Source organism: Apis mellifera, linkage group LG1, assembly GCF_003254395.2.
Source record: "Apis mellifera strain DH4 linkage group LG1, Amel_HAv3.1, whole genome shotgun sequence".
In the NCBI taxonomy this organism is placed as follows: domain Eukaryota; kingdom Metazoa; phylum Arthropoda; class Insecta; order Hymenoptera; family Apidae; genus Apis; species Apis mellifera.
This window is the reverse complement of record NC_037638.1, coordinates 10,173,379-10,187,934: the sequence shown is the minus strand read 5'-3', so window position 1 is coordinate 10,187,934 and position 14,556 is coordinate 10,173,379. Positions and strand designations below refer to the sequence as shown.

The window sequence follows — 14,556 nt, the reverse complement described above, 5'->3', positions numbered from 1 at the left end:
GGGAAAATATTTCTAATGTTAAAAATTATTAAAAGTCTAAAGTTCAAATATATCTTTTCATATTTTTATGTAAAAGTAAGTTCATAAAGAAAATTTTTAACAGGTTGTTCCAATCAAATAACAAAATTAATTTATTATTTTCTTTTCTTTATATAAAAACACTTCTCTGAAAATATTTAAATCTAAAGAGAAACTTTAGACAATTTTTGAATATTTCATACGTGCGTCAAACGTCGATAGATATAAAGATAGAAACGAATCCCTTCCCTGGGATCGTTTCATCCCCGCGAAATAAAAACCGCATAATAAAAACAGACTCGTTTATAGCCGCCTATTGTGCTTCTCCATTCGGGAACATCGTCACGTCTCGGGGGGGAAATTTTCGATAACAATTTCATCGCGTTAAAATCTACATAGATCGCGTAATAAGGACGTGCGTCGCAGCATAAAACCAGGCGCCATCTCCCCGTCTCTTTTCTCTCTCTTTTTATCGTTAGACGACAACGAACTCGGCTTATTAGATCACGATTCGCGCCTCGAAACTTTCCTCTTAAAATATTCGAACGAACTGCTCGTGGTCGGTCCTTTTTACTTTAATTTCCGCCTCGGGGGAAGGGGGGAGCGTGGATCGTGGAGAAACGCGGAGGAAAGAGGATGTGGAGATAAGGGGTGTGTTTACCGGAAAAGAGGCGGCGTATAAGAAGAAAAATATTCGTATCTTGAAACGCGTATCCGCCTGTTTTTAAATGTGAACAAACGAGAATTTTATCCGGCATCGTGTCCTTTCCTTTTTATTTTCGCCGTGTTTCGCCGTTCTCTTTTATTCGTTATCGTTTCTTTTTGTCAGCGTGAATTATGTATGTTGAGTTATTATATAGTCCCGAATTGTTTGATTGTTTTTTAATAATTTATAACGGAGGATAATTTTTAAAATGTTTTGTCAAATTAGTTTGATTAGAATAATTGATTACTTAATGTTTCATTGGGGAGATATTTTTTATGTTTTTCTTTTTTTTTTATATAAAAGAATTTTGAAAAAAGAAAAATTCTTTAAATTAGAAACACGAGTCTTGTCTTATTTTAACTCATTTTCAACTGAAATTGGTTTTTTGTCTAGAACAGAAATTTTTAATTTCTAAAGATTACAAAACAGAATAAAGTATAAGGCTAAAATATTTTACATACCAGATTAATTTTTGATACAAAATAAAAGTTGAAACATCATGAATCACTCCTTAATATCTATTAAAATTATATATTTATTTTTTTATTATTTTTCTAGACTCGATGAAAATGATTTTTGAATGTTTTACGACACAATAACCTATAAAAATTTCTTACCTGGTATATCGTAAAAGAATATTCATTTTTTATTTTTCTTTTTTTACCTTTATATACTCTATTGACGAAAACTCAACTCCCTGAATGAATCGTAAGTTTCATCGCTTCCTCTGCAATTTGTGGTTTCTATAAATTGCGCCTCGAGTGCCTTTTCCAATTTTATCATTCCTGACTTGCTTAAAATTTCGCACACGGAGAGAACGGTTATATCCCTCGGTGAAGATAAAGCTCGGATAAAAATAAGAAACATATCTATTCCGACACGATGGAAATTGTCGTTTCCTCGATAAATTTGCGCGCAAAAAATTTCTCGTCGTTTACGTATTCCAGCCGATCGAGACACGGTTGAACTCTTTCGTTGCAACTTTCAAACATGTTCGAGGAAACATATCGTTCGAATTTTTAAACTTGATTTCTCTACAATTATAACTCGAAAGAGTTGTTATTGATGGTAGAAAAAAATTGAAAATTTTCAGATTGAAATTTAATAGTTGAAAAAAATTTTTTTAAAGATCTTTATCTCGATGTTCACGAACTATGTTAATAATTTTTAATCGCGTTCGTTAAAAATAATCTTTAATATTGAAAAAGTTAGGTTGGTATTTTAACACGAATTCGATTCCTTGAAAAAAATAAATTCGATCATTCAACGATTAATTACGAATGTACGTTTTATCGAAGCGTTATCTCGAATAAAAGAAAATTTAAGAAATTGACCCAGATAAGGCAAGCTTCTCCTATGGAGTTACTTAAAGGGATTGTCTAATCAGCCTTCCTGTCTGCTCATGCAATGGCTCGCAATCGATTTTACGAAGCATAGAACTCGTAAAAGAGATCGACGTGCACGCGATCGTCTCGAAAACTAGTTTGATCTTCGCTCGCCTGAGTCTGCGTCTACTTGTTCCCCAACTGGAATCATTCAAACGTCAACTGGTTTAAACTCGATCGATTTCGAACGATATATTACGCTAATAGTAACACCTTGAGCTTGAAATGTTGAACATAATTGAATCGAAAGACATTAAGAAAAAATTGATAACGTTATCGTCGTGCAATGAATGGTCATTCAATCAATGAACAATTATTAGCCAGATCCATCAACAATCACTTTATACCCGATATAATAAACAAATTAAATGTAATCCATATTTTAACCTAGAATTAATAAAAAATTTATCTCAACCATAACAAATTATCCTCACAATTAATCTTATTGAAATATTTAATTACAAATTACACTTTTAAATTGACGTTACTTACGAATTGATATAATAATACAATGTACAAATATATTAAAATCCACAACTAGCATTTTTCTTAATTCGTTAATTCGAAGCAAGTTCTGCAAATTCACTCTTTACTTAAAATATTCTCAATTTGCCAATTCTTAAATTATCTCATTTCATCCTGGCCGAACAGACATGGCGCATCAGAAAAATATAGATCATCAGGGAGAAATCTGATTCGAATGCATTGGTGGGCTAGTGATGGATAAATAGAGTTGCCGTCGAATCAACAAGGATCGATGGAGCGACGTCCAATCTGTCGATCCTTTCTCTCTCTCTGCATTCTCTCAGACGCAGATGACGGGGCTGAAGCGTGGGTGGCTTGTGTGCCCGTCTGCTGTCTTTTTGAAACTTCAATCTCCGGTTACCTGGGATCTGATACTCGTTTCTAGAGGGGACCAGTTTGTCCAGACGAATCGACGAAAGTGGACGTTTCCGAAGGAAAAGGGGTAATCCCTTCTCGAGTGAGACTCGAGATTCGGCACGATGTATTTTTGTGATCCCTCCGAAGGATTGGTTTCAGAATCATAGGGAAACGTGAAATATTACTCGACTTTAAGATAAGGATTTTAAAAAAGGAAAGCGTGTTCAGAATTTTAAAATTAATGAATGTTTTTTCCTTGCTTTGTAACTTTAGATTTTTTTTTATAAAAATTATGGAATTATCAGGTAGATATTATTGGATATAAATGAAGAATTTTATGGAAATTAATTAATAAGTCACTTACCTTCATAATGTTACTTTTTGGTTATCCATCTGATTATCCATGGAGAAAAATTATATTCACGTTGCAACACGTTTTGTGACAAGAAATATTGTATCTGAAAGGGGAATAAAATTTAAAATAAATGTAATAATTTTGTTAACAAAGTCGTTTAGAAAATTTTTCTTTCTTTAAAGTGCGAATATAAATGAAAGGAACAACGTCTTTTGTAAAACGCATATCGTATATTTCATAATTTTGCCGTCGGAGAAAACTTTGAATTTTACGTCGATTTTATCGAGTATTACTGCGCGATCTGTCTCGATACGGAGACAATTCGATTGCTCTTCGAGCTGTTTGATCTATGGAACGGATAGATCACTGAATCCCGGAAAAGAAAAAAATAAACGACTTTATGTAAAACGCGTTAGCTGCCATCGCTTTAAAAACTTCTCTTCATTATCACTTTTTAATTGATGAGCTTGGGATCAGGTTGGCAGTTATGTTTTTCTTTTTCTTTCTTTCTTTTTTTTCACATCCCATTGTGCCCATAGGTCGCTTTACAAATACCCTATCCTTAATTCGTAACACAATTTTCCATCCACCTCCCAATTAATTTTTCCAAAGAATATTTCATCCTTCGAACGAACAATATCATTTCAATTTGCATTCGTCCCTTAAAATGAAAGTTGCGTGAAGAAGATTGAATTCCATCCGAGAATTTTTAAAACTTTTCACGATGATTCAATTTGTTTTTTTCATTCACATCACTTTCATTTCTCAGGACTCTCCCCGGGACGCTCCCTTATTCCTTACAATTTTCTCAACAATAAAAATGAAATAACAAATTTCTCGTTAATTAAGAAAGTATACATACATATGTACAAACGTGGCGCTAGTGTCGCTGTTACGAATTAAGCACACCCGTACGTACTCGTACTTCAACGAATCATGCATACGCAACTTGTTTTTTCTTTATCACTTGTTCAACATTCTTCACGAAATAAATCAGAGTGATTTACTTCGCGAATATATAACGTTCACAACGCGGTTAAATTGGCCATCGATCGCGCCCTTCTCGATGATGCCGCTTCGTCATCGATTTTGCGCGCTCTTGATGACTTCCGGTTTCTTTCACTCGCGCTTTATTCTGGCTCTTTAAAAAATTAGATAATACTGATAATTCGAGCCTCGCTCAAGTGGTCCGTATCTAGGCAAATATATCTCACAATCTTATCTTTTTTTCGCGAGGATAGTTCAATTTTAACCTGGATATAATTGTATTTTCAATTTTATTAAAGAAAATAAAGGAGATCAAAGAAGGAAGAATCAATTCTATTCTCCTTCGTGTTATATGAATTTTATTTTATCGAACAATCGATTGAAACAATGAAACTGACTGAATATTGAATATTTGAATTTAATTTTGTTCAAAATAATTTAATTTAATACGAAAAGGGATTTATAATTAAGCAAATTTGAACAATCCTCGCGTGAACAAATACTTAAGATGCTCGATCATCGATATATGATAACTTTATCGCGGCGGTTTTTTTTTCTTTTTCATCGAACACACGTCAAGATAGGATCGTTCAGAAGGATCATCGTGCCCCATAAAACTTGCTTCTCAAGAAGGATCTGGAGCGGCAGTGAATAAGGAAATACAGGGGCGTCGAGTTGGTTTCCGGGCATAATCGAACTTCACCGACACGCGTCCTACAGGAAATCGGTGGCGCATGGCTCGTACTTCCTTTGTCGACGTCCCTGCACCCGACACTTATTTGGAACGCTTCGACGATTGTGGAATGCGTTTATGGAAATTCGATCGAGGACCGACTTTTCGCGGAAGTTTTTTTTTTTTTCTGCATTTTTGCCGGGGACAAAATCCCCTGAAAAATTTGGGAGAAATGTTTCAATTTCAGGGAGGAAGGAATTTTTAGTTACATATTGTGCTTCGATTCTTTTTTTTTTTGTTTCCTTGCACGGTACAATGATTCCGATTGTCCAGAGGTTTTCTTTTTTTTTTTTTTTATCGATGATTCTTTTGGATATTTTTTAATATTGGTTCTCGATAATGCTCAACAGAGAGAAAGTGATGGGAATATGGAATATGCAATTTTGACTTTATAAAATTACAGTTGAAAAAGAGGAAATAAGGAATTCTATGATAATCCATGTTCCTATCATTCTTCTCTGTACAAAATGAAAGAGAAATAAATATAAAATTATGGAATGATTGATTATTCGATGAAACTTAACACGTTTACTATCCATTTATTGTTATGAAAGTTAAGATAATTTTTAATTTTTAATTCGTAATTCTAAGGATTTTAAAAAGAAAGAACATTTTTCTTTTACAATACAAATATAGACGGTGAATGTGTTAAGTTTTTTTTCTCTTTTCTATACCTGGTTTAATTACTTGGTAATTCAGTCTATCCGAGCGTTGAACAATATAGATATGTCAAAATCGTAATATATTTCTATATTTTCGTACGTATTAAATCTGCACGTACTTATTTATTATCATAAACTTGATTATGCATTCGATGATTTCAAGATTTATCATACAGGATCAATGCAGAATGAATGAGAATGATACTTTCAATTATATGAATTAACTTAGTAAAAGATATGCACCTGACATCCACGTTAGGTTGCGAGATATTTACACCTAAAATGGATATAAAATGTATACACCACATTCGGATTAGTAACTAACTTATCTTAAATTAATTTATTCTTAACCCTTATATCAATAATATTGACCGAATTGTCATCATCGATTTGTAAAATTTTAATAATTAAGAAAATTCTTAAACATCTAACTTCCAATCTAAGAATATAAATAATAATTAAATTAAAATTGAAGATATTTTAGAATTTTGCAAATAAATAAAAAAGAAAATCCAAGTATCTTCCCTTCCATCGTAAAAAGATACTCGAAATATCGATATAAGGGTTAATTCCACCCTATCGAAACTAAACTCCAAGCTATCCCCAAAAAACGGAAATACAAAGGCACAAGACGAATCTTAACCTCTCAATCTCCTGGAACCCAACCAATCATCGACAAATTCCTCCTCCCAGGATGATTCATCAGTTTCCGATTAACCACCAGTGCTCCACCACTAGCTGGAAGGACAAAAAACGCGAAGTCGAAGCGCTCTGACAAGTTGACAGATGGAATCAAGGATGTGAGCGACGCAGAAAGACAATGGCGGACCAATGCTGCCAACCTTTCCCCACGCCTCAAGCCCATTCTCCTCTCGCAGAGTTTCAACTTTTCAAGTTTTTTGCATTCACCGCCCTCCTCCCGTTCGTTTTTTCACGTTTCTTCCTTCGTTCCTTTCTCGTTCACGTATGGCCACGTCCATTCTCCCAACGATAATATAAAAGTTCTGTGTATTGTGCGTGCAGGCAAGGAAGCGACGAAACTGGTCGATCCTTCATCTCAGCACCTGTTGTATCCGACCGAGAAAGACGCATAAGAGAAGCAGCAACGAACCGCTACTGGAGACCTCTGCGGACCCGTGATGCAGCTCGGCTAAGCTTTCTCCTGAAACACCGGTACGTACACTCAAACACCGCCAACTTTCGTCCACACTGTTCTGGGGTAATTATCGATTCATGTCGAAGCGTTCTTCAGGTAGATTTATCTCAAGACATCAATTGGATGCAATAATTTATGATTTGAAAAAATTAATCGTTGAATCGCTTTCGATTAACCTCTTTTTGACTTTTTTGAACTGTCTCTGTCCTGGAAGATTTGACGAATTAGTATTGAGTTTAAGTTTTTAAGTTAAGATTAAAATTATTGTAATCAAACGGAAGGATATTAAGATATTATGAGAACTATTTGTAGTACAATCTGAACTTTTTAACTTTGAAAGGGTACAGGAACTCTCGTACAGTTTGCATTTTGCAGCACAAATGAAGAACGATAGAACGTTAGAATGGAGTGTTCACGTTTAATAGAACTGTCGAGATTTTGTGGAATTTGCTATTTTAAATTTCGATACAATCAGTTCTTTTGTAAAAAGTAATAGCTTCGTGGATAATAGAGTTAAAATTAACGCCATTATTATTCTGAATTAATCGAAAGGTCTAGAGCTAGAATTCAACATCAAGAGTTATTAAAACTTTTTTGAAAAAATAGTGTTCCAATAATTAACACTATATAATTTTTCAATTTATTAATAAGAAAGTAATGCTTCTTGGAAAATATTTTATTCTACTTGATAAAGCATATGTTTCTGTATATTTTATTTGTTACTTTTTTATAATGTATATTTGAATTTCTTGTAAATATCATATTATGCAGATAAAATGAATATATTTTTTAATTTTTTAATTTTTATTATATTTTTATGAAATTTACGTATAATAATTTCGAAGATTTGACAAAAAAAATTGATATAGCTCTAAGTTTCCAATTTAATAGCAGAGTTTAAACTTTTACATCTATGTTGCAAAAATCGATGGTGATAATTTCTGGTATATCTTATCAGTCCTTCTTTGTGCAATGCATTTAAATTTGTTGTAATTTAACAACGCCGTTAGTGGAAGCGATACTTCGTTCACTTCTTTCGTCACGCGCACCTATAATTAAGCGTAATATGCATAAATATTACACGATATTTAGTTGCCCACGTGACTTTCATTTTGACATCGTTATAAAGATGGTCGTGTAATTTTTCCTGATCCTTTCGCATTATGAGAATTTTCAGAGAAAAGTTCATCGAATATAAATCTACTACTTTACTAAACTTTTACAAAATTTATTTCACATCCCTTTTTTTTATCTTCTTAATAAAGACTTTGAAGAAAATTACCTTCTTAATAAAAGATAAGATATCTGTTGACTTTTCTAAATTTTCTAAATTCTAACAATTATAAATATTATGAATAAAATATAAATTAATATCTTAATAATAAAGCAAGATTATTAGATTAAATTCAAACTTCAATAATAATTATGATGAAATAATAAGATATCCAAATAGAAAATTTATCAATTAATCTAGAAGTCATCACTCTTTGAAGATTTTCTCGAGACAAAGTCCAAACTATTCCAATAGTTTTTGCGATAAATTCACGGGCAACGAAACGTTAAAAATTGGGGATAAATCGTTGGAAAATTGCTTGTACTCACCGTTCAGCACATGCACGTGAACGGTGGCAGGTTGATCGGGCATGGTGGTTAGATGGCACGTGTAGTTTCCGCTGTCAGCTGGTCCCACCCTCGCTATGCTGAGAGTCGAATTGGCCCCCTCTTCCATTAGGTCCGTTTTCACGCTGGAACATAGGTGTTGAAATTTCAATTTCCAATCTCTGACAGGCATTTTTTCATCGGGGGAAAATGCTCGGCCCAATTTTTCAGGGATCGTAGACTTTTATTCGACTGCATTCTCGCAGTCATCGACCACTCTTTCTCGCGTTTTATCGCGCGTTTAACTCTCGATTTTGGCACGGGTGACACTCACGGGTAAAACAAACGACGAATTTCTCTTTTATTTCCTTGCAAAAACTAAAAACTCGATTCGCTTAGTTTTTAAAAAAAGAAGAGAAAACGTGAACATGATGAATCTTTCAATATTAAAATTTTATGAAAAAGAATTCTAATTACTCTCCAATTTGTTTTTTGTTTATTATTATTATTATTATTAATTGTTAAAATTTTTGGCTTTTTCCAAGACATTATTTTTGTTCCAAATTTGGAAATATGATAAAATTTTGCTTTTTTTTTTTCCCTCCATAAAATCGTGAATTGAATCGTGAAACGTAGATAAATGAAGTGATTTAAAATATTATGATACGAGTGATAATATAGCGCGTGATATATTTAATGCTGAATCGAAGTAAAATTAGATATTGATATGCATTGGGAAAATATGAAATGTAATCAACTTCTATTTGGAAAGTATTACCATATGGAATTTTGATCGTTCTGGGAATATGGGATACGTATAATAGTTACCAATTTATTCTCGAATAGTCTCGGGGAAAATTAAAAAAAAAAAAATTCATATACATAATATAAAATCAATTCCCTTCATCGATCAATTCTATCGATATTTAAAAAAAACAAAATTTAAATGTAACAATATGTATGAAATAAACGAATTTATTAATTCGTAAATTTGAATGAAAATTCCATCCTACATATTAAAAAAACAAAAAAAAAAAAAAAAAAAAAAGAAAAAAAGAAAAGTTTCACAAATAAATAAAAATTGGTAGATTCATTAATAATAATCCATTCATACACTATTCATTGTGCGCTATCAAAATGCAAAAAAAGAAAAAATAAAACTGTGTAATCTCGATTTAAATAATTTATAGAAGCAAGTAGAAGCATCTACAAGTAGTATTACTCCGTAATGGATCTGCCACTTGCTCTATCTGACAAGGAACACAGTGTTATTTTCCTACATGCACGAATAGAACATTGCAAAAGAATTTTTTATGATGATAGGGCGGTTGTAAAGCAATAAATCACTAGGTTTGATCGTTTCAAGATTACGTACGATGCTTACGAAAGTAAGCGCGTGTAAAGTAATTATTCCATGGCAATAAATATTAGGCTATCGTTTTCATCTTGGCGTGCAGGTATGATTATTGCTTTACTAGGGGCAGCAGTTTTGTTTTACACTTATTATCAATATTCGCGTGAGAATATTTCATTTGGTAATTGGACGGTGATGTATGTAATTTAATGTATATTGGGACAACTTTTCTTTTTTATTATTATAATTATATTACAAATTGTGAAATTAATTTGATTCTCTATTCGAAAAGTAATTATCGTTTAACAATTTATACGTCATAAAGTTGTGCAATAAACTGATCATTTTATGGCGCGTGCATCATAAAAAATTTAATAATCATTTGGAAGAATGAAGAAAATGTATCAAAAGATCTCTTTTAAATGTTCATTCCATTTCGTTTAATTATCGTTGTCTTTCACCGTGTTTCTACGAATTTCTAGTAAAAGGGATAATAAAAACTTTATTTCCCTTTTTATACTCCCTTTTATTTTTTATTAAACGCTTTGATTAAAATTTTATCATAATACAATTTTTCTTAATTTGATATATTAATTTAAAAAAAAGTTTCTTTACATTAGAATCGAGCTTTTAAAATGTAGCATCATAAATTCTATTGTTGCATAAAAATCGAGTTTTTAAAATACCCCGTTGAGGTATCAAATTTTCAAAATATCACCTTATACAGAATCATACTATGTATCGTGTTACATAAAAATCGAACTCTCAAGATACCTTATTTTACTAAAATGGAGTATCTAGATTACACAGAATACGATTTACATAAAATATTGCATGAAAATTGAACTCTGAAAATAGAGAATTTTTAAAATTGGAATATCGTGTAAAATTTATACTACGGAAATCAAGGTTCAAAATTTGTGCTCTTAACTCAAATTTCGTTTTACATGACAATATCTAATTGTCTAGTAACAATTTGCAGCACTCTTCGTGCAAAATTGAAATTCTCCCCATGTTCACATTTTTCATCCCTCTTTTAAATTTAACCAAGATTATTAATGATAAATGTAAAAGTACAATACCACCCCCTTTTTTTTATTCAATTGTTTAAACCCAATGATAAATGCCTTCTATTTCTTTTTTTTTTTGTGAAACACAGAAGGTGGCCTTTAATTGAAAAACTTTTCACAGGCTGCAATTTGTCCGTTGTTCGTTATCTCCGCCCGAGCACGATTGCTCGTTGATCCATGGCGTTAAGCAACCCCCAGATCCTCTCGCCCAGTTTCTTTCAGTTTTCAGCATTAATATACCGCCATCTCGAATACTTTTCCCCATTATTCTTCCTCCCCTTCTTCATTCTCCCTTTCGTTCGATTGTCCAACATTTTTCCACGAAATTGCGTTAACGGGATTAACGCTTCCACGGCGGTGTAAATTTGTCACGAGTCTGTAATTTTAAACGGGATGAAAAATGGCCGGCCCGCGAATATATAATAAATTGGGGATTGAATCGCGGCCCTATTAACGCGTACGAATGATTTAATCGCATGGCCTATTGTTTTAAACGCTATAACTCGATTGTATAGAGATGTCGTTCGATAAGAAATTTTTATCGATGAAAGATACTAATGGGAAGATAGTGTTTTCGTTTGAATTTAAATACACTTTCAAGAATCTAAATAATATCGTTGACAATATCTGGAAATAATAAATTTGAGTTATTTAATGTATTATTTTAAGAAATTTTTGTACGGATGAAAATATTTCGAATTTTATTTTCCTTTTTTTTTTATAATAAGTTATACAATTACGTGGTTTTTTTTTTGAAATAAAGATTTCTAAATTTTGCTTTGTTTCTTGAATATTTATTCTGTATTAAACCCAATAATATTTTGATATTTTGATTATTGCAATTGTTTGTCGAAGTTTGATTTTGAATTTGAAATAATTTATTTCAAATAATTAATTTCCTGGCTTCTTTTTGCTTCAATTTCAGGAAGAACAACGTATTATAATTTTGTTAGAAGATTTTACTCTCAATTGGTAATGTTACTCTTTACTCTCTCGGAGAAGTTTAGAGATGAATAACACCGTTTGTTATCTTTTTCTCTCTCACTCTCAAAAATCAATAGTTGTTATACGATATTGCCCGTGAAATAGCTGGAACAAATGAGAGCGGATTTTCACTGGAGCTGTTTACGATGTGTTTGATCCACTTTTAAAATTGTATGATTTAAAATCAATGCGAATTAACGACAGCGATTTCTAAACGTTTGGAAAATCCAATCAACGTGGCTGTAATCACATTTACCATTTAATTCGCGTGAAATGATTTTGTTAGTAATTAAAATCTTAATTAACGAGACAAGTGTATTTTATTGCCTGATGCAATCGCAACATACCGTTTGCGATCCTAAAATATAATATTATAATATTGTCTGTAATAAATAAAACTTGTCGTGACAACTTTTAAATGAATTATCTCGCGAATGAACAATCGATAAAAGTGTTGCTCGAAATATCTCGTACAATAGGAAAATTGAAGTTGTGTTAAATATATGGAGTATTATTATTGGATTGATTAAGGCAAATATTTAATTTCAATTTGTAGTATGATTTTCTCTCCAATTCTAGCTCTTACGTATGTAATATGTGCGATATCCACTCCAGTTGGCATACAGTTTCGAAACTACGTTTAGAAATTTCATAGGTTAACGATATTCGACAAATATTGTAGTTTGTTTTGTCGAAATCTCGTTAGTATCTCGAGTATTGTATGCTAGGAAACTGCAAATTGAAACTTACTAATAATTGTATCATCACATCTCTGTAATAAACAATCACGAGAGTCTATAAATTAAAATGAGAATATATATTGTTGTATAAAAAAGAAGAAAAAAAGTAACGAAAAGAAGTTAATTTTCAATATACCAGTTGCATTCAATGTATAAATTACTATGTTAATAAAAGTCATAAAAGATACATTTATCATTAAATGCATCGTAATGTTCACGAGTTTTTTTCCCTGGATGATATGAATAATGTCTATTTTGATATATTAGCTTTTCAAACCAATGTATCAGCGTTGCCGGAAGGAATGAAACATTAATTAACATTGTCGTAAATAATACGAAATTCGAGTCTATAAATATTTAACTATACTGATGAATTAAGATCGATCCAGAGTATTATTATATAAAACGTAGCATGTCTTTTCTTTCCACATTTCGAATTTATAATTTCGTTAGCAAAATCCCTAATAAAACAGTCTACCTTTCCTCACCAATTAAAAACAATATTATCTCACATATAATAATATCTCAATAAACAATTCTCCGATCTTCTAGACTTAAATATACAAATCGAATGTGACTGCAAACATTCTTAAAATACTTCAAGAAAATAAATCCACTTTTATTTTGAATCTCTGTCGCACCAATCCTCGCACAGTGATCGATCGATGCAACCGGATATTCTCGTCTCCGATATCCTCCGACACCAGTTAATTAAAAGCTCGATATATAGTCGAATATAGTAGACGTTGTTGCGATGGATAAATTCGCATTTTGCACGGTGAAGGGATGGACAGTTATCCTCCCGGAGAAAAATAACGAGCGGCAAAACGGTGCTTCCTGCGGTTACGGTTTCGCGGTTTCCACGGGCCACGTGGTTGCCACGTACGAAAGGGGTTGAAGTGGTCGTGCCCACGAGGATGCTACGAGAGCCTCTATGTACACGCGTCTTTATGTACCTGCCGCTGAGTGCAAACTAATTCCATTTACCGGCAACCACCGTGTCTACGGCTTGTAACTTTGTCGGGACGTCGAGTGCACCGACAACGTTTCCGCGATGCGAGAAACATTCTAGTTCCCGTTGCAACACTGTCGTTCAAACGTTAAGCGTCACACTCGGCTTAGTGTCGCCTCTTCCACCTCCCTAGATGGCGCGGAGGATCGTCTTCCACTTGAGAATCGTATCTTATGCATACATGTTTTTCCAAACGATTTATATTGTGAATTATGTTTCCTTTTTGTTCTATGTTATATTACTTACGTTTCATTATAAATTATCAAAAAAAGAAAAAGTATCATATGTTTTTTATTTTATAATTTTGAGATGCTTGAATGAAAGAAAATGTTATAAATAAGCCAAACTTGATATTTATTTTTTATAGTAATAGAAGATCAACAATTATTAGCATCTCTATTTCCGAATTACAAGAATAACGTCTCGTGCATTAATTAAAATTACGTACAATAATTTTTTGTCAATGTTTCACGTTTGTCTGAGACAGTATTTTCAAGGTGGTTGGTTTATACGGGGAATTACGGGGTTGGATGAGTCTGAGTGGGTGGGAAGGCGGCCGGAATTGTTGACACTGGATTATAACTTTGGCGGAACGAGCCGTTCTGGCATCGATGTCCCGAGGATTGTCGGTTCCGAGAACCGACTATCGTGCATGATTTATGACGTGTCGCGGCGTGGTTACGATCGCTCGTATCCACGGAATGCCAAGTGGCGTGTACGCTTGCCTCAGGTCGCAATCAGACAGTTGAAGATATCTCGGTGCTCGGTTTCGAATCGTGGTCGTATCGGGTGGTGCATCGGTGCGTTTCGGTGTTTTGTCGTGTTTGACTCGTGCCAAGGATAGATGGATTCTCTGGAGGAGGATTGATGCACGGGGATGTATTGAGTTATGTGTGCTCGTTACGATACCGCC

General features: G+C 33.0%; 1 protein-coding gene across 14 annotated transcripts in view; it reads right to left on the bottom strand.

Annotated features, from left to right (window-relative positions):
* Positions 1 to 3,502: 3,502 nt before the first annotated feature.
* The window catches only part of LOC412813 (zwei Ig domain protein zig-8), a 244,744-nt gene continuing 233,690 nt past the window's right edge, over positions 3,503 to 14,556 (bottom strand). For 12 of the 14 annotated variants that reach the window (XM_026441042.1, XM_016917010.2, XM_026441059.1 and 9 more), the window contains 2 exons: positions 8,487 to 8,629; positions 6,781 to 6,890 (listed from right to left, as the gene is read on the bottom strand). In XM_026441042.1, the coding sequence (XP_026296827.1) occupies positions 6,781 to 6,890; positions 8,487 to 8,629 (253 nt within the window). Of the gene's footprint in view, positions 6,891 to 8,486; positions 8,630 to 14,556 lie in introns of all 14 variants that reach the window. The other 2 variants (XM_016916998.2, XM_026441055.1) reach the window with 2 other exon arrangements.